This window comes from Tachyglossus aculeatus, chromosome 11 (assembly GCF_015852505.1).
Source record: "Tachyglossus aculeatus isolate mTacAcu1 chromosome 11, mTacAcu1.pri, whole genome shotgun sequence".
Classification (NCBI taxonomy): Eukaryota; Metazoa; Chordata; class Mammalia; order Monotremata; family Tachyglossidae; genus Tachyglossus; species Tachyglossus aculeatus.
The window spans coordinates 14290197-14311185 of NC_052076.1; the positions used below are offsets into that span (position 1 = coordinate 14290197).

Below are 20989 nucleotides of genomic sequence, written 5' to 3' on the forward strand. Positions count from 1 at the left end.
CAACATTATTATTATCATCATCCATTCGATCGTATGTATTAATAATGACGGCCTTTGTTAAGCGCTTACTATGTGCAAAGCACTGTTCTAAGCGCTGGGGAGATACAAGGTGATCAGGTTGTCCCACCGGGGGGCTCACAGGCTTAACCCCACTTTACAGATGAGGGAACCGAGGCCCAGAGAAGTGAAGTGACTCGCCCAAAGTCACCCAGGCGACAAGCGGCGGAGCCGGGATTTGACCTCCGACTCCAAAGCCCGGGCTCTTTCCACCGAGCCACGCCGTACTGGGCGCTGACCGTGTGCAGGGCGCTGTACGAAGCCCCTGGGAGAGGACAGTCCGACAGCTAACAGACGCGTTCCCTGCCCACGACGCTCCTCGGTGACTCCGGTGAATTCCCGCCTTCTCCCCGCAGGGATCTACACGAGTAACAAGGACCCCATCTCCCTCGGGAGCGGGGTGCTCCGGGCGGTCTGCAGCACCCCGCTCTCCTCCGGCCTCCTGGCCCACCAGAGCACCCCGGCCCTGCCCCAGCTCAGCCGCTCCCCGTTCGCCAGCAGCCTTCCGTCTTCCTCCGCCTCCATCTCTACCACTCAGGTCCGTTCCCCCTCGGTCGGTTCTCCTCCCCGCTTGGTTCATTCAGTCAACCGCATTTACGGAGTGCTTACTAGGCCGTACTAGGCGCTTAGGAGAGGACACCAGAACAAAAAAAAGGCGCTTTCCCCACCCACGACGAGGTTACAGTCTAGCGGGGGGAGACGGACATTCATAGAAAGAAATAGATGACAGATATGGCCGTAAGCGGTGTGGGGCTGGGAAGGGAGATGTATAAGGGGAGCGAGTCAGGGCGACCTCGAAGGTAAATAAATTTATTTATTTTACTATTTATTTATTTTACTTGTACATATCTATTCTACTTATTTTGTTAGTATGTTTGGTTGTGTTCTCCGTCTCCCCCTTTTAGACTGTGAGCCCACTGTTGGGTAGGGACTGTCTCTATACGTTGCCAATTTCCGTCTCCCCCTTTTAGACTGTGAGCCCACTGTTGGGTAGGGACTGCCTCTAGACGTTGCCAGCTTGGACTTCCCAAGCGCTTAGTACAGTGCTCTGCCCACAGTAAGCGCTCAATAAACACGATTGACGATGATGATGGAGGGAGCGGGAAAAGAGGGAAGGCCTCTTGGAGGAGATGGGCTCTCAGTAAGGCTCTGAACGGGCGGGAAGGTCGTTATCGGATATGGGGCAGGATTTGGGCGAGAGGTCGGCGGTGAGATAGACGAGAGGGAGACGGTTGGTGTGAGAGGAGCCGATTGTGCCAACTGGCTCGTAGTAGGAAATAAGGGAGAGGGCAAGGTGATGGGGTCTCTCCTCCCCGTGTTTCTCCGCCCCTGCTGCCCACGCCCGCCAACCGAGACCTCGTTCCTCCCCCGTCCCCATCCCCGGTGACCCGGCCTCGGCCCCGCCGTCTGTGCCCCGACCCCCAGCAGGTGTTCTCCCTGGCGGGCCCCACCTTCAGCCTGCCCACCTCCCACATCTTCGGGACCCCCGTGGTGCCCGCCGCGCCCCTGCTCAGTCAGTCGGAGAGCAGCCGGCCAGGTAAGGGGACCGCCGGCCGCGGCAGCGGCTCGGCCCACGGCGGGGAGACGGGCTCGGAGGAGCCTAGGGGGCTGGGATGGGTCCCCGGGCGCCGCTTCAGTGCCACACGTGTGTTTGGAGCGTGTGCTAACCTCCGGCGGGGACCAGGAGACCCTGTCGCGTGTATGTGCGTGTAGGGCACTCGGGAGTCTGGTCCTGCCTACAGGTAACGTCCGGGCTCTGCTCTCTTCCTCCATTCCCCCTTTTCGACTGTGAGCCCGCTGTCGGGTAGGGACTGTCTCTATATGTTGCCAATTTGGACTTCCCAAGCGCTTAGTACAGTGCTCTGCACATAGGAAGCGCTCAATAAATACGATTGATGATGCTATGTTGCCAACTTGGACTTCCCAAGGGCTTAGTACAGAGCTCTGCACACAGTAAGCGCTCAATAAATACGATTGATGATGATGATGAGTCCCCCGGTCCTGCTCCCTTTCTTTATTAATAAACAATAATGTATTTATCAAGCACTTACTAGGTGCCAGGCACTTCCAAGCTCTGGGGTAGATACAAGATAATTGCGTTGGACACAGTCCCTGTCCCACACAGGGCTCACAATAATTATTCTGGCATTTATTAAGCGCTTACTATATGCCAGGTACTGTACTAAGCGCTGGGGTGGGTACGAGGAAATCGGGTTGAACACAGTATCCACCCCCAGTGCTTAGTATTGTACCTAGCACGTGGTAAGCGCTTAACAAATTAAGTAAATTTATTTACTTAAGTAAATTTATTACTCTATTTATTTATTTATTTATTTTATTTGTACATATCTATTCTATTCTATTAATTTTATTTTGTTAGTATGTTTGGTTTTGTTCTCTGTCTCCCCCTTTTAGACTGTAAGCCCACTGTTGGGTAGGGCCTGTCTCTATATGTTGCCAATTTGTGCTTCCCAAGCGCTTAGTACAGTGCTCTGCACATAGTAAGCACTCAATAAATACGACTGATTGATTGATTGACTGAACAAATGCCTCAATAATTATTATTATCTGCAAAATAAGAGCAGCGTGGCTCAGTGGAAAGCGCTCGGGCTTTGGAGTCAGAGGTCATGCGTTCGAATCCCGGCTCTGCCGCATGTCCGCCGTGTGACCTTGGGCAAGTCATTAAACTTCTCTGAGCCTCAGTTACCTCATCTGTAAAATGGGGATGGAGACTGTGAGCCCCCCCGTGGGACAACCTGATCACCTTGTAATCTTCCCCAGCGCTTAGAACAGTGCTTTGCACATAGTAAGCGCTTCATAAATGCCATTATTATTATTATTAAAATGGGGATCGAGACTGTGAGCCCCACCTGGGACAGGGATTGTGTCCAACCCGGTTTGCTTGTAATAATAATAATAATAATAATAATAAGGGTATTTGCTAAGCGCTTACTATGTGCATTGTTCTAAGTGCTGGGGTAGATACAAGGCAATCAGGTTGTCCCACGTGGGGCTAACAGTCTTCATCCCCATTTTCCAGATGAGGGAACTGAGAAGTGAAGTGACTTGCCCACAGTCACGCAGCTGACAAGTGGCAGAGCCAGGATTCGAACCCATGACCTCTGACTCCTAAGCCTGGGCTCTTTCCACTGAGCCACGAAAGAAACCGGGCGGCAGGCCCCACATTAGAGAAGTAGCACGGCGTAATGGATGGTACAGGGGCCTGCAAGTTGAAAGGTTGTGGGTTCTAATCCCGACCCTGCCACATGTCTGCTGGGTGACCGGGGGCAAGTCAGCAGCGTGGCTTAGTGGAAAGAGTCCGGGCTTGGGGGTCAGAGGTCGTGGGTTCTAATCCCGCCTCCACTGTGTGACTTTGGGCAAGTCACTTAACTTCTCTGGACCTCAGTTCCCTCATCTGTAAAATGGGGATGAAGACTGTGAGCCCCACGTGGGACAACCTGATTACCTTGTATCTACCCCAGCGCTTAGAATAATAATAATAATGATGACGGTGTTTATTAAGCGCTTACTATGTGCAAAGCACCGTTCTACGCACTGGGGAGGTTACAAGGTGGTCAGGTTGTCCCACGGGGGGCTCACAGTCTTAGAACAGTGCTTGGCACATAGTTAGCGCTTAACAAATGTTGTCATTATTATTATTATTATTCTCTGGGCCTCAGTTACCTCATCTGTAAAATGGGGATTAAGAGTGTGAGCCCCATGTGGGACAGGGACTCTGGCCAACTCTATTTGCTTGTATCCGCTCCAGCGCTTAGTACAGTGCCTGGCAATCAATCAATTGTATTTATTGAGCACTTACTGTGTGCAGAGCACTGTACTAAGCGCTTGGGAAGTGCACGTTGGCAACATATAGAGACAGTCCCTACCCAACATCATCATCATCATCAATCGTATTTATTGAGCGCTTACTGTGTGCAGAGCACTGTACTAAGCGCTTGGGATGTGCAAGTTGGCAACATATAGAGACAGTCTCTACCCAACATCATCATCATCAGTTGTATTTATTGAGCGCTTACTGTGTGCAGAGCACTGTACTAAGCGCTTGGGAAGTGCAAGTTGGCAACATATAGAGACAGTCTCTACCCAACATCATCATCATCAGTCGTATTTATTGAGCGCTTACTGTGTGCAGAGCACTGTACTGAGCGCTTGGGAAGTGCAAGTTGGCAACATATAGAGACATTCCCTACCCAACATCATCATCATCATCAATCGTATTTATTGAGCGCTTACTGTGTGCAGAGCACTGTACTAAGCGCTTGGGAAGTGCAAATTGGCAACATATAGAGACAGTCCCTACCCAACAGTGGGCTCACAGTCTAAAAGGCACATAGTAGGCGCTTAACAAATACCACAGCTGTTGTTATTAGGCCACGCTCCACCAGGCCACGCACCTCTCTCTTGGTGGGGGGATTCCCGAGCACTGAGCCCTGAGCACTCCCTCCTGAGCACTGAGCACTCCCCACCTCCTCCCCACAGAGCCTGACCTGGAGGACTGCAGTTTCGGGTGCCGGGGGACCTCTCCCCGGGAGAGCCTCTCCTCCATGTGAGTGCCTGGCAGGGAGGAAGAGGAGGGAACCACTGGCGGGGGGGAAGCGGGCAGCGGGAACGGGCTCAAGGAGCCCAGCCGGGGTGGCCCACGTGCCCAGCTGTGCCCGCTGCAGGTCTCCCATCAGCAGCCTCCCCACGCTGTTCGACCAGACGGTGGCCTGCGGAGGAGGGGGCGGCGGGCGGCCCGACGCCGTGCCCCAGGCCACTCCCAACATCGAGCAGCTCCTGGAAAAGCAGGGCAACGGGGAGGCTGGCGTCAACAGTGAGTGGACGTCGGGCTCGGGGTGGGGAAGGGACGGGACGCCGGGCCGGAAAAACCCCGGGCGGGAGAAAGCCCGGGCAGCTGAGAGAGGACGGTCGACGATGCCACCCTGGGCTGGGCAGGGGGCAACCTCATGGGCACCTGACGGAGCATGGATCCTTCCTCTGGGGTAGGGGAAGATCACCCCCAAAACACTCCCTGCCAGACTCAACATCATCCTCCTCATTCATTCATTCAATCGTATTTATTGAGCGCTTACTGTGTGCAGAGCACTGGGCTAAGCGCTTGGGAAGTCCAAGTTGGCAGCACAGAAAGACGGTCCCTACCCAACGGCGGGCTCACAGGCTAGAAGGGGGAGACAGAGAACCAAACAAAACATATTCACCAAAGAGAATAAATATGTACAAAAGCCTCAGCTGCACAGCACCTGTATATATGTATATATGTTTGTACATATTTATTACTCTATTTATTTATTTATTTATTCTACTTGTACATCTCTATTCTATTTATTTTCTTTTGTTAGTATGTTTGGTTTGGTTCTCTGTCTCCCCCTTTTAGACTGTGAGCCCACTGTTGGGTAGGGACTGTCTCTATATGTCACCAACTTGGACTTCCCAAGCGCTTAGTACAGTGCTCTGCACAGAGTAAGCGCTCAGTAAACACGATTGATGATGATGATGATGAGACAGAGAACCAAACAAAACATATTCACCAAGTAAAATAAAGAGAATAAATATGTACAAAGGCCTCAGCTGCTTTTACTGAGGACTCCGAGAAGCAGCCTGGCTCAGTGGAAAGAGCCCGGGCTTGGGAGTCAGAGGTCATGGGTTCGAATCCTGACTCCATCACATGTCTGCTGGGTGACTTTGGGCAAGTCACTTCACTTCTCTGGGCCTCAGTTCCCTCATCTGGAAAATGGGGATTAAGACTGTGAGCACCACGTGGGACAACCCGATCACCTTGTAACCTCCCCAGCGCTTAGAACGGTGCTTTGCACATAGTAAGCGCTTAATAAATACCATCATCGTCATTATTATTATTACTTACAGTGTGCAGGGCAGCGGGCTGGGCATCTGCTGTGTGCAGGGCACTGGGCTGGACACCTGCTATGTGTGGAGCACTGGAGTGGGAATCCGCTGCTTTCGGGGCACTGGAATGGACACCTGCCGTATGCAAAGCACAGAACTGTTTGCCGGCTGGGGCAGGACACTGGGTTCATTTCATTCATTCAGTTGTATTTATTGAGCGCTTTACTGTGTGCAGAGAACTGGACTAAGTGCTTGAAAGTCCAATACAGCAATAAAAAGAGACAATCTCTTCCCGCAACGGGCTTACAGTCTAGAGGGGGGGAGACAGACATCAAAACAAGTAAACAGGCATCAGTATAAATAAACAGAATTACAGGTATACCTACAGAATTATAGGTATATATATGATGTATGTATATATATATATATATACACACACATATATATGTATATATGTATGTATATATACATATATGTATATATGCATATATATATACATATATATGTATATATATATGTATGTATATACATGTGTATATCTATATGTGCTGTAGGGTGGGGGGGAGAGCAAAGAGAGCAAGTCAAGATGACAAAAAAGGGAGGGAGTTGGGCACCTGGTGTGTTCAGGGCATTCATTCATTTATAACAATAATAGCATTTATTAAGCACTTACTATGTGCAAAGCACTGTTCTAAGCACTGGGGAGGATACAAGTTGATCAGGTTGTCCCATGAGGGGCTCACAGTCTTCATCCCCATTTTACAGATGAGGGAACTGAGGCCCAGAGAAGCTAAGTGACTTGCCCAGAGTCACACAGCTGACAAGCGGCGGAGCCGGGATTGGAACCCATGACCTCTGACTCCAAAGCCTGGGCTCTTTCCACTGAGCCACGCTTCTTCTCTATTTTATTTACTCTATTTAATCGCATTCGGAGCCGGGACTTGAACCCGTGACCTCCGACTCCAAAGCCTGGGCTCTTTCCACTGAGCCACGCTGCTTCTCTATTTTATTTACTCAGCGTGGCTCAGTGGAAAGAGCCCGGGCTTTGGAGTCAGAGGTCATGGGTTCGAATCCCGACTCCATCACATGTCTGCTGTGTGACCTTGGGCAAGTCACTTAACTTCTCTGGGCCTCAGTTACCTCATCTGTAAAATGGGGACTAAGACTGTGAGCCCCACATGGGACAACCTGATCACCCTGTATCCTCCCCAGTGCTTAGAACAGTGCTTTGCACATAGTAAGCGCTTAACAAATGCCAATTATTATTATTATTACGCTAATCGTATTTATTGAGCGCTTACTGTGTGCAGAGCACCGTACTAAGCGCTTGGGAAGTACAGATCGGCAACATCTAGAGACGGTCCCTACCCACCAACAGATCCTGCCCTAAGCCACGGGGGATTCACGCCCCTTCCCCAGGGGTGATGCCAGCGGGCACCACAACCCCGGGAAGATAGAACAGAAGGCGCCCAAACCAGCGGTGGGCGTGTGACCGGAGGAAAAACAAATGAGAAACGCTATTTTTATCCCGCAATTAGCGGATTTCCAACCTCCAGAAGGGCCAAATAGAAAATCCTAGCACTGGCCACATCCCGAGGGAATTGCCTGTCTTGTTTTCCGTCTGAAGGCCGCCCGGCCGACACCTTCCTCGAGGTCCGGGGCGTTGACGCCTCGTGACTGTGGGAAAATCTTCAGGGGTCGGAGAACCTCTCTCATCACCATCATCATCATCATCAATCACATTTACTGAGCGCTTACTGTGTGCAGAGCACTGTACTAAGCGCTTGGGAAGTACAAGTTGGCAACATTCCCTTCCCCACAGCACCTGTATATATGTATATATGTTTGTACATATTTATTACTCTATTTATTTATTTTACTTGTACATATCTATTCTATTTATTTTATTTTGTTAGTATGTTTGGTTTTGTTCTCCGTCTCCCCCTTGTAGACTGTGAGCCCATTGTTGGGTAGGGACCGTCTCTCTATGTTGCCAATTTGTACTTCCCAAGCGCTTAGTACAGTGCTGTGCACATAGTAAGCGCTCAATAAATACGATTGATTGATTGACTGACTGATCTAGAGACAGTCCCTACCCAACAGTGGGCTCACCGTCTAGAAGGGGGAGACAGAGACCAAAACCAAACATATTAACAAAATAAAATGAATAGATATGTACAAGTAAAATAAAGAAAGAAATAGAGTAGGAAATACGTACATACATATATACAGGTGCTCTGGGGAAGGGAAGGAGGTAAGGCGGGGGGGAATAGCTTCCCCAGTACAAGTAAAATAAATAAATAGAGTAATAGTCAGAGTGATCCCATCTCTGCCTCTCTCAGGCTTCGAGCATGGAAGCCGTGCTCGTGGCAGCACAGATGTCCCGGGAGGGATGGAGGGAGAATGGAGGATGATAAGAGACCCAAACAAGAGAGACGAAATTGGGGAACGGGAAGAGAGGACGGCAGGGGAAACGTTTTATGGGCACGGTAAAGCAAACCCCCGGAGGATGCCCCTTCTCCGCCCATTGCTGGGAGACGGCCACCGAGCAGCGACCTTTGAGGCGTGCTACGGTTGGGAAAGGGGCGACTCTTTTCGAGCGGGAATTCTGTAAGGATCGTGAGCCGGGAAGGTGGAAGCCAAATCAATGCCAATCAATCAATCAATCGTATTTATTGAGCGCTTACTGTGTGCAGAGCACTGGACTAAGCGCTTGGGAAGTCCAAGTTGGCAACATATAGAGACGGTCTCCACCCAACAGCGGGCTTACAGTCTAGAAGGGGGGCTCAGGAACTGCGAACAGCAAACATGGCAGCACAAGGAAGGACGGTCTTTTTCTTTATTGTACTTGTTAAACGCTTACTGTGTGCCAGACGCCGTACTAAGCGCTGGGGCAAATACACGCTCGTCAGCTTGGACGCAGGCCCTGTCCCACACGGTGCTTACAGTCTTCATCCCTATTTTACAGATGAGGGAACTGAGGCACAGAGAAGTGAAGTCCCCCATCTTACCTCCTTCCCTTCCCCACAGCACCTGTATATATGTATATATGTTTGTACATATTTATTACTCTATTTATTTTGCTTGTACATATCTATTCTATTTATTTTATTTTGTTAGTATGTTTGGTTTTGTTCTCTGTCTCCCCCTTTTAGACTGTGAGCCCACTGTTGGGCAGGGACCGTCTCTATATGTTGCCAATTTGTACTTCCCAAGCGCTTAGTCCAGTGCTCTGCACACAGTAAGCGCTCAATAAATACGAATGATGATGATGATGATGATGAAGTGGCTTGCTCTCATACAGCAGACAGATGACGGAGAGGGATTAGAACCCAGGTCCTTCTGACTCCCAAGCCCGGCCTCCGTCCGTTCGGCCAGGCTGCTGCTTTTGTGTTCGCACGGTAGCGCTTAGAGCAGTGCTTTGCACATAGTAAGCGCTTAACAAATGCCATTATTATTATTATTATCAATAGTAACAGTACTTATTAAGCACTTACTGGTGCAGAGCATTCTATTGTACTTTCCAAGCGCTTAGTACAGTGCTCTGCACACAGTAGGCGCTCAATAAATACGACTGAATGAACCAATGAATACTGAGCACTGGGAAAGTAAACAGAGGTGGGAATTTGACCTGGTTCCCGGCTCTCGACGGGCTTACAACGTAAGAATTTAAGATGGGGTAGGGACCGGCGACAGACACATAGGGAGCGATGAAACGATAAAATACTAAACCAACATAAAAGACCAAACTAAAAACAGGATACAGTCCCTGCCCCACACAGGGTCACAGCCTTAACCCCCATTTTACAGATGAGGTAACTGAGGCACAGAGAAGAGAAGCGGGTTGCCCAGAGTCGCCGACGAGAGGCCGAGATGGGATTACTCTATTACTATTACTCTATTTATTGATTTATTTCACTTGTACATATCTATTCTATTTATTTTATTTTGTTAATATGTTTGGTTTTGTTCTCTGTCTCCCCCTTCTAGACTGTGGGTAGCGACTGTCTCTATATGTTGCCAACTTGGACTTCCCAAGCGCTTAGTCCAGTGCTGTGCACACAGTAAGCGCTCAATAAGTATGATTGATTGATTGATTGATGGAAAGCCAGTCCCCCTTCTAGACTGTGGGTAGGGACTGTCTCTGTATGTTGCCAACTTGTACTTCCCAAGCGCTTAGTCCGGTGCTCTGCACACAGTAAGTGGTCAATAAATACAATAGATTGATTGATTGATTGATTGATGAAAAGCCAGTCCCCCTTCTAGACTGTGGATAGGAACCGTCTCTATATGTTGCCAACTTGTACTTCCCAAGTGCTTAGTCTGGTGCTCTGCACACAGTAAGCGCTCAATAAATACGATAGATTGATTGATTGATTGATGAAAAGCCAGCCCCCCTTCTAGACTGTGGGTAGGGACTGTCTCTGTATGTTGCCAACTTGTACTTCCCAAGCGCTTAGTCCGGTGCTCTGCACACAGTAAGCGGTCAATAAATACAATAGATTGATTGATTGATTGATTGATGAAAAGCCAGTCCCCCTTCTAGACTGTGGGTAGGGACCGTCTCTATATGTTGCCAACTTGTACTTCCCAAGCGCTTAGTCCGGTGCTCTGCACACAGTAAGCGCTCAATAAATACGATTGATTGATTGATTGATGAAAAGCCAGTCCCCCTTCTAGACCGTGGGTAGGGACCGTCTCTATATGTTGCCAACTTGTACTTCCCAAGCGCTTAGTCCGGTGCTCTGCGCACAGTAAGCGCTCAATAAATACGATCGATTGATTGATTGATGGATAAAAAGCCAGGTCCTCCCGAGTCCCAGGCCGCGCCGCCCCTCGAGGACCTCAGACTCGGGTGCGATTTGGGTGTCGCCGTCCCCCGCCCCCGGCTAGCGACCCCTCTCTCCTCTGTGCCCCCGCAGTCGTGGAGCTGCTGAAGGCGCTGCACTCCCTGCAGAAGGAAAACCAGCAGCTCCAGGAGCAGATCATGACGCTGACGGCGAAGAAGGAGCGGCTGCAAGTCCTCAACGTCCAGCTGTCTGTGCCTTTCCCCGTGGTGCCTGCGGCCAACGTCCCTGCCCCTCCGGCGGCCCCCTACCTCCTGCCTCCCAGCGGTGAGCGGGCCGGGGGGCCGCAGGGGCCGGGGACGCGGGGCGGTCCCCCCCAAATCCCGGGCGCCCCCCGTGATCCGCGCCCCGTGTCCCCCCAGCCGGCAGCAACGAATCGGGCGGCGCCAACAAGAGCCCCCCTGGCAAGAACCCCTTCGGGATGGAGAATGCTCTCTCCACGTCCTCAGAGGTGAGATGGGGCCCGAGCGGAGACTCCGGGGGTCTCCGCCGCCCGGACCCCCTTGGGTTGCGGGGGTCTCCGCAGCTGGGACCCCTCCGAGTGGGTAGCAGTGACAGCGGCATTTAGCGGGGGCCCGTTTATCGTTTCACCGCTTCCCTGTGTGTCTGTCCCCGATCCCTCCCCGTCTTAAATTCTTAGGTTGTAAGGCCCACTGTTGGGTAGGGACCGTCTCTATATGTCGCCAACTTGGACTTCCCAAGCGCTTAGTCCAGTGCTCTGCACACAGTAAGCGCTCAATAAATACGATTGATGATGATGATGATCTTAAATTCTTAGGTTGTAAGGCCCACTGTTGGGTAGGGACCGTCTCTATATGTCGCCAACTTGGACTTCCCAAGCGCTTAGTCCAGTGCTCTGCACACAGTAAGCGCTCAATAAATACGATTGATGATGATGATGATCTTAAATTCTTAGGTTGTAAGGCCCACTGTTGGGTAGGGACCGTCTCTATATGTTGCCAACTTGGACTTCCCAAGCGCTTAGTACACTGCCCTGCACACAGTAAGCGCTCAATAAATACGATTGATGATGATGATGATGATCTTAAATTCTTAGGTTGTAAGGCCCACTGTTGGATAGGGACTGTCTCTATATGTTGCCAACTTGGACTTCCCAAGCGCTTAGTCCAGTGCTCTGCACACAGTAAGCGCTCAATAAATACGATTGATTGATTAAATTCTTAGGTTGTAAGCCCCTGTAGAGCCAGGAACCACGTCAAATTCCCACCTCTGTTTACTTTCCCAGTGCTCAGTATTCATTCGTTCATTCAGTCGTATTTATTGAGCACTTACTGTGTGTAGACACTGTACTAAGCACCAGGAAAGTACAACAGAATGCTCTGCACCAGTAAGTGCCATTCTCTGCACTGGAATAGGTCAGAGAGAAGTGTGACCTCATCTGTAAAATGGGCACAAAGACCATGAGCCCCAGGGACTGTGCCCAACCTGACAACCTCATGTTGAGAAGCAGCGTGGCTCAGTGGAAAGAGTCCGGGCTTTGGAGTCAGAGGTCGTGGGTTCAAATCAACTGTCAGCTGGGTGACTCTGGGCAAGTCACTTCACTTCTCTGGGCCTCATCTGAAAATGGGGATTAAAACCGTGAGGCCCCCGGGGGACAACCTGATTACCTTGTAACCTCCCCAGCGCTTAGAACAGTGCTTTGCACATAGTAAGCGCTTAACAAATACCATCATCATTATTATTACTATTACCCCAGCGCTTAGTACGGGGCCTGGCGCATAGTAAGCACTTAACAAATACCATAAAAGAAAAAAAAAGAGAAGAAAATAGAGTGACACGGTCCTTGTCCACGAGGAGGTTGCCCTCTAACTGGGGAGATGAACATAGGAACGGAACATAAATTGGTCGAAATAAATCATCATTATTATTACTATTACCCCAGCGCTTAGTACGGTGCCTGGCGCATAGTAAGCACTTAAATGCCATAAAAGAAAAAAAAAGAGAAGAAAATAGAGTGACACGGTCCTTGTCCACGAGGAGGTTGCCCTCTAACTGGGGAGATGAACATAGGAACGGAACATAAACTGATCAAAATAAATCATCATTATTATTACTATTACCCCAGTGCTTAGTACGGGGCCTGGCGCATTGTAAGCACTTAACAAATACCATAAAAGAAAAGAAAAAAGAGAAGAAAATAGAGTGACACGGTCCTTGTCCACTAGGAGGTTGTCCTCTAACTGGGGAGATGAATGTAGGAACAGAACATAAATTGGTCGAAATAAATCATCATTATTATTACTATTACCCCAGCGCTTAGTACGGGGCCTGGCGCATAGTAAGCACTTAACAAATACCATAAAAAAAAAAAAAGAGAAGAAAATAGAGTGACACGGTCCTTGTCCACTCGGAAGTTGCCCTCTAACTGGGGAGATGAACATAGGAACGGAACATAAATTGATCGAAATAAATCATCATTATTATTACTATTACCCCAGCGCTTAGTACGGGGCCTGGCGCATAGTAAGCACTTAACAAATACCATAAAAGAAAAGAAAAAGAGAAAAAAATAGAGTGACACGGTCCTTGTCCACTAGGAGGTTGCCCTCAAACTGGGGAGATGAACATAGGAACAGAACATAAATTGATTGAAATAAATCATCATTATTATTACTATTACCCCAGCGCTTAGTACGGGGCCTGGCGCATAGTAAGCACTTAACAAATACCATAAAAGAAAAGAAAAAAGAGAAGAAAATAGAGTGACACGGTCCTTGTCCACTAGGAGGTTGCCCTCTAACTGGGGAGATGAACATAGGAACAGAACATAAATTGATCAAAATAAATCATCATTATTATTACTATTACCCCAGCGCTTAGTACGGGACCTGGCGCATAGTAAGCACTTAACAAATACCATAAAAGAAAACAGAAAGAGAGAAGAAAATAGAGTGACACGGTCCTTGTCCACCAGGAGGTTGCCCTCTAACTGGGCAGAGGAACATAGGAACGGAACATAAATTGGTCGAAATAAATCATCATTATTATTACTATTACCCCAGTGCTTAGTATGGGGCCTGGCGCATAGTAAGCACTTAACAAATGCCATAAAAGAAAAAAAAAAGAGAAGAAAATAGAGTGACACGGTCCTTGTCCACGAGGAGGTTGCCCTCTAACTGGGGAGATGAACATAGGAACGGAACATATATTGATCAAAATAAATCATCATTATTATTACTAGTACCCCAGCGCATAGTATGGGGCCTGGCGCATAGTAAGCACTTAACAAATACCATAAAAGAAAAGAAAAAGAGAAGAAAATAGAGTGACACGGTCCTTGTCCACGAGGAGGTTGCCCTTTAACTGGGGAGGTGAACATACGAACAGAACATAAATTGGTCGAAATAAATCATCATTATTATTACTATTACCCCAGCGCTTAGTACGGTGCCTGGTGCATAGTAAGCACTTAACAAATACCATAAAAGAAAAAAAAAGAGAAGAAAATAGAGTGACACGGTCCTTGTCCACTAGAAGGTTGCCCTCTAACTGGGGAGATGAACATAGGAACGGAACATAAATTGGTCGAAATAAATCATCATTATTATTACTATTACCCCAGCGCTTAGTACGGTGCCTGGCGCATAGTAAGCACTTAACAAATACCATAAAAGAAAAGAAAAAGAGAAGAAAATAGAGTGACACGGTCCTTGTCCACGAGGAGGTTGCCCTCTAACTGGGGAGATGAACATAGGAACGGAACATATATTGATCAAAATAAATCATCATTATTATTACTATTACCCCAGTGCTTAGTATGGTGCCTGGTGCATAGTAAGGACTTAACAAATACCATAAAAGACAAAAAAAGAGAAGATAATAATAGAGTGACACGGTCCTTGTCCACTCGGAGGTTGCCCTCTAACTGGGGAGATGAACATAGGAACAGAACATAAATTGGTCGAAATAAATCATCATTATTATTACTAGTACCCCAGCGCTTAGTACGGGGCCTGGCGCATAGTAAGCACTTAACAAATACCATAAAAGACAAAAAAAGAGAAGATAATAATAGAGTGACACGGTCCTTGTCCACTAGGAGGTTGCCCTCTAACTGGGGAGATGAACATAGGAACGGAACATAAATTGGTCGAAATAAATCATTTGAGTGGAAATATAGGGCTGAGGGCTACGGGGGGTGGAAATAAGATGGTGAGGGCTAGCGTTGGCCGAAGGGATGGTGTTCATTCATTTCATTCATTCATTCAATCGTATTTATTGAGCGCTTACTGTGTGCAGAGCACTGGACTAAGCGTTTGGGAAGTACAAGTTGGTAACATATAGAGATGGTCCCTACCCAACAGTGCTGGGGGTGGGATTTGGGGAGCGATCTGAAGGTGGGGAGCGGCCTAGTGGTTAGAGCCCGGGCCTGGGTTCTAGTCCCGGCTCCGCCACTTGTCCTCTGTGTGACCTCGGGCAAGTCACTGAACATCTCTGTGCCTCAGCGACCTCGCCGGTAAAATGGGGATTAAGACCGTGAGCCCCGTGTGGGACGGGGACCGTGTCCGACCCGATTTGTCCGTATCCACCCCAGCGCTTAGAGCGGTGTCTGGCACATCGTGAGCACTTAACAAATACCGCTGTTGTTATTATGTGACGGCAGGGGTTGTGGGGAGGAAGTGTGAAGCTGGGAGAGCGACATGAACGAGGGGATGAGGAGGGAGAGCCCAGAGCGAGGGGATCTCTGCCATTTGTGCGCCGTTCGGGGCCGGGCGATTCTGGATCTCCGGTGGGCAGGGGAAGGAGCAGAGGGGGAAAAAACAGTCTTTTAGGCTGTGAGCCCACTGTTGGGTAGAGACTGTCTCTATATGTTGCCAATCTGTACTTCCCAAGCGCTTAGTACAGTGCTCTGCACATAGTAAGCGCTCAATAAATACGATTGATGATGAAAAAAAGGAGGGCTCTCCTGGCATCCTGGCACTCTGTGCCCTCTCCGGGCTGGTCTTCTAGACTGTGAGCCCACTGTTGGGTAGGGACCGTCTCTATATGTTGCCAACTTGTGCTTCCCAAGCTCACACGGTAAGCGCTCAATAAATACGATTGATGATGAAAAAAAGGAGGGCTCTCCTGGCATCCTGGCACTCTGTGCCCTCTCCGGGCTGGTCTTCTAGACTGTGAGCCCACTGTTGGGTAGGGACCGTCTCTATATGTTGCCAACTTGTGCTTCCCAAGCGCGCACGGTAAGCGCTCAATAAATCCGATTGAATGAACGGTCCCAGCCTCGCCAGAGGGGCCTCAGGGGATGCGGGGCCGGAGGGGCCCCAGGCCTTTCATAAAATACAAAAAACCAACGTATGTGTTAGGTGCCTGCTAGGTGCCAGGCACTGTACTAAGTGCTGGGGTGGGTGTAAGTTAATCAGGTTAGACTCAATCCGCGTCCCGCTTGGGGCTCCCAGTCTTAATCCCCATTTTCCAGACGAGGGACTGAAGCCCAGAGAGGTGAAGTGACTGGTCCAAGGTCACGCCGCAGACGAGGGGCGGAGATGGGATTAGGCCCCGGGGCCCGAGCTCCAGCCACGGTGCTCCCCACGTGGCACCGGCCGGCCGGCTCTGTGACCGCGGCCCCTGCGGCCTCTCTCCCCTTCCCAGGACCCCCAGTCGGCGTGCCCCAGCCGGAGCAGCTCGTCCCTGTCGTTCCACAGCACGCCCCCGCCTCTGCCTCTCCTCCAGCAGCCCCCCGGGTGCCCGCCCCCGCCGCAGAACGGGCTGGGCCGGGGCCTGGCGGGCCTGCTGGGCGCCGGGCCCACGGTGGAGGGCCTGCTGGGCAGCCTGGCCGGCGGGCAGCAGCTGCCCCTCAACGGCCTCTTGGGAAGCCTCAATGGAGCGGCCCAGACCCCCGGTCCCAGCCTCGCCCAGACCACCGGGACCACCCCAGCCCTGCAACTCTCCAGCAGCCTCAACAGGTGAGGGCAGAGGGGCGGGCGGGCCTTCGGCTCCCTTCCCTCCACTCACTTCCATTCCGTCGTACTGACTGAGCGCTTACCGTGTGCAGAGCACTGTACTAAGCGCTTGGAAAGTCCGACCGGGCAACAGGTAGAGACGGTCCCTACCCGACAACAGGCTCACCGTCTAGGAGGGGGAGACGGGCAACCGAACCAAACAAGTAGACGGGCGTCACTTCCACCCGACGCGCCGAAGGGAGAGGAGGGGAGAAGTTGAGAGTTAGCTTCTCCCCCGGTGGGGTGGGGGAGAGATGTGGAGACCACCCAGGACGGGATGAGACCAGGGGCAGCCTACCCAGCGGCCTGCCCCAGAGGGTCCCGGCCCTTGGAGGAACTCCGGCTCCGAAGGGCCAGGTTCCTGGGGTTGGGGCCGACCCACTCTCGGTCTAACCGCTCTCCCTCCTGCTGCAGTAGAAACCTCTCGTCCAGTCCTCGGAGGATTTAGAGGAGCCGCCCCCAGCTTCTGGTCCGGGGGTCCCACCCCGTAACGAAGCCCCCCACTCCTCCTAACACAAGGGTTGGAGTGGGGCTTCGGGTTGAGGGATGGAGGACCAACCGCAGCCCCAAATGTAGACAGGATCCTGACTTTGGCCCTGCCCCTCACCCTATTTATTCCCACTGTACCACCCTCTCCACGTCCCCCCCAACCAACCGTGTCCCCCCCATAGCCACCCCAGCCCCAACGCCCTGACGGAACAACAACGCCAGCTCCTGCAGCAGCACGAGCAGCAGCTCCAGCAGCTCCTGGTGTCCCCCCGGCTGAGCCCGGTAACCCTCGACGCCCCTCGCCGACCCCCGCCACGCTAACCCGGCCCGCCTGCCCTCCCAGGTCCCCCCCCAGGACCCGGGTGGCGCACCCCCCACAGTAGCAGCCACGCTAACTCTTCCTCTCCGCACCTCTCCGGTGACCACCCGCCCTCCTCCCAGCACCCTCAGACCTGCCCGTGAGATTCCCACAGGGATGCCTCGGGAAGAGAGATGTCCCAAGGAGGGGGTCACTCCAGTCTCCCAGCCCCGCCCGGAGTCCAGGGGCCGTGGCGGGAAGGGGTGGTCGTGAGGGGGCTTTGAGGAGGTCGGGCTGGGGGACTCCCGAGCCGGCCCGGAGGATGGGGGCGGTTCAGGGGTCCATCCCCCTTCCCGCCTCTCGCCCCGGTCCGACCCGGGCCCGTGTGTCCGTCCCCCGGCCCAGGAGCACCAGACGGTCGTCTACCAGATGATCCAGCAGATCCAGCAGAGGCGGGATCTGCAGCGGCTCCAGATGGGCAGCGGCCCCTCGCAGCTGCCCGTGACCGGCCTGCTGGCCGGGGCCGGCCCGCCGCTGCTGCCCGCCGCGGGCTCGCTGGTGGCCCCGGCCCTGGGCGCCGGGGGAGGCCTGGTGGGCCCGACGGCTGCGGCGGGAGGACCCCCGGTGCTCACGGCCCAGGCCCACCCCTTCCTGGGGCTCCCGGCTGCGGACGTCGGCGGCGGGCAGAAAGGAGCGGTGGGTACCGGGCCCCGGCCCTCGGTGGGACCCGGGCGGCGGGGGGCGGCCGGCTGCATCCCAGGATCCTCGTGGGAAGGAGGCAGGAAGCTGGCGAGCGGGACGGGGCCTGGCGTACCAGCCCGTCCGTAACCTACAGGCCCGGGGTGTCCAGAGACGGGTGGGAGGGTTGAGGACCCTCCAGTGGGGTCCGAAGGAGGTGGAGCAGGCCCCCAGTATGGGGGCATCCCCCACAGTCTCCACTTCTGGTCGACAAGGGGCCTGACCCAGAACCAGGGGCCCCAGGCCGCCCGCTCAGCCTCCCACCGCTAACCCGGCCCTCCTTTCCTCTCCCTCCAGACCAGCGCTGACAAGGTGGCTCCGGCCAACCAGGAGAAAGGCTAAGGCAGCCCCCCCGCCCCCCGCGTGCCCCCCGTCTCCCACCCCGTGGGGGAGATGCGCAGGTCCAGAGCCTAGAAGATGCCCGGCCGGGAGGCGGGCGACGCTGGGCGACACTTGGGCCCGGTCGCTGCAGGAGTTTTGAGCCGGGGGTCGGGGGAGGCGGCGGGGAGGGGAGTTCTAGCTCCGCGTGCTCCCGCCCTCCCTACCCACTTTTGTCCCCACCAGCCGAGGACTGCACAGAGTCCCTCTCGGTGCGGGGCAGGGGCCCCCCGGGACGTCCAGTCCGGACCCCGGTGGCCAGGGCGGTGCCAGGGGTTGCCCGCTTAAAGTGGACGTTGGCACTGGGGTGGTGGAGAGGGAAGGGGCCGGGAGTGGACCCTATTCTGGAGGTCACCAGGATAGCACTTGCGGGGAGGGGAGCCCGGGGGCTCCCAGCGCCCCCCGCCCCTCCTCCACATCCTCCGATTCCTCCTCGGCCCCCGTCCCCCGACGTCGGGCTCTGGATGGGCAGAGAAATTAGCGTCCAACGCAGGCCCGGCAGCCCTCCGGCCCGCCACGGGTCCTCCCCTCCCCTCCCCAAAAAGGCACCCCGACCCGTTTGCACTATTGAAAGTCTGTGGGGAGGGAGGAGGGGGAGTCTCTCGGGACGGAGGGGTTAAAACGCACTCCAGCTTCGGCTAGCATCAGCCCCGGGGACCGCGGGAAGGCCGAAGCAGGAGCATTTCAAGCTCCCACCCCCGGCCCCCAGCCTCCACTCACGGCGGCGGTTCACCCCGACTCCGTGTGATGGGGGGGGAGATGTGGAGACCCCCCCAGTCACACCCAGAAGAGGATGAGAGCAGGGGCGGCCTGCCACAGAGGGTCCCGGCCCCTGAAAGGCCCTGGCCAGGGAAGGACCAGCCTGTCGGCTCCCAGGCCTCTCACCTGGAGTACAGGCGGGCGAGTGACTGTTTGCAAGGCTGTCCTAAAGGGCTCCACCCCAACCCCAGCCTGTCATCCTCCTCCCTGGAAGGTCCCTAAAATGCCACTGGGGTGTGGGGGTCAGGGCGCTAAACTGGTTGGGAGTGGGCGGGGTGGGGGGGGAGGGCAGCCGGTGAAGGAAGAGGAAAAGATGAATCGAAAGACGTCTGTTTTCAGTTGCACTGGGGTAGAGTTTTTTACCCGTTTTGATGCTCTTGGTCTCTTTGCATGTGTGCATTCTTGGGTTTTGTTTTTTTTTTGTTTTGTTTGGGGGGGTTGTTTTTTTTTTTCATTTTGTTTCCGTTTCTTTTTTAAAACGAAGAGAGGTGTATATTTTTGGCCACGCCAGGGACGTAGCACAGAGATATTTTTGCCCAACACTGCCTGCCTTGACTGGCTCTTTTCTGATACTGGAGATGATAATGCTCCCTGGGGAGGAACTTTTTAAGATGTTTAGGGGGCTCCGCAAAATGCAGAGCCGGGGGTGGGGGGGAGGGGGAGTCTGGAGGGGGATGGGGGGATGGGGGGGGGAGTTAGGGTTCCCAAAAGAATGCCGTTCTCGGCAAGCATCCCCTTCCAGTTCAAAATGGAAGAATCCTCCATCGCTTGGGATGGGTCTCAATTGGGATAGGTTTTTAAACCCCAGCCCCAAGCTCTGAAACTCTCTGGCCTTCCCCCTTCCCATCCGCCCCGACTCCAGAAGGGGAGAGGATCCAGGGGGGCTGGCCAGCTTATAGCCAGGGTTGACATATATTTTTGCCCTAACGATCCCGGAGGGCGGAGCAATGGGAAGAAGTTTGGGAGTTAGACCCCCAGGCCTCTATCCGGAGAGAGACCGGATTTCTGCTGAAGTCAGGGAAGCTTTTTCAGTGGCTTTCCCGAGTTTTGCCCCCGCTCAGTCCTCTCTCCCCTTCCCAAGGGATCGCCCCCCAACCCCATCCCATCCCCACAACTTCCACATCCAACACATTTTCAACCAAGAGGTCTTCCTGGTCTGCGCCCTCGGGAGCAGCAGAAGCAGTCGGGGACTCCCCCTCTGACTGTGTCCCCACTCCATTTCCTCTGGGCGCCGGCCTGGCATCCCCAGACCACTTGTTTGTCCACTGGTTTGCAGCCGGAGCGAGGTTAGACTTGCTAAAATTGTTTGGCTCCTGGGAGCGGGACGAAGATGGGATCCCCTTATCTGGCCAGGACACGTGTGGGATTAGGAGGAGGCCGCCCGGCGTGGAAAGATCCTCGAGGTTTCAGTCCGCCCTCTGATTTTCCACCCGACTCGGGCTCTGAGAGTCCCGAGCCTCTCCCGCCCTATCCCCCAGAGCTGAGGCGGGGGTGATTTTGGGGGCCTTGCTGTCAGGGAAGGGAGCTGAGGCAGGGAGGATGTGGTTCTTGGGGAGGAAATAGAGTCAAGTGCGTGGGAAGCCAGGCAGCAGCGCTCT

General features: G+C 53.0%; 1 protein-coding gene across 2 annotated transcripts in view; it reads left to right on the forward strand.

Annotated features, from left to right (window-relative positions):
• Positions 1–19652, forward strand: part of MLLT6 (MLLT6, PHD finger containing) — a 39441-nt gene extending 19789 nt beyond the window's left edge. Inside the window, exons 11-20 of one of the 2 annotated variants that reach the window (XM_038754655.1) lie at positions 414–595; positions 1486–1594; positions 4558–4624; positions 4728–4891; positions 10845–11036; positions 11132–11220; positions 16380–16693; positions 17401–17500; positions 17922–18212; positions 18552–19652. In XM_038754655.1, the coding sequence (XP_038610583.1) occupies positions 414–595; positions 1486–1594; positions 4558–4624; positions 4728–4891; positions 10845–11036; positions 11132–11220; positions 16380–16693; positions 17401–17500; positions 17922–18212; positions 18552–18596 (1553 nt within the window). In that variant the 3' untranslated portion in view covers positions 18597–19652. The remainder of the gene's footprint in view (positions 1–413; positions 596–1485; positions 1595–4557; positions 4625–4727; positions 4892–10844; positions 11037–11131; positions 11221–16379; positions 16694–17400; positions 17501–17921; positions 18213–18551) is intronic. The other variant, XM_038754656.1, reaches the window with a different exon arrangement.
• Positions 19653–20989: the final 1337 nt, after the last annotated feature.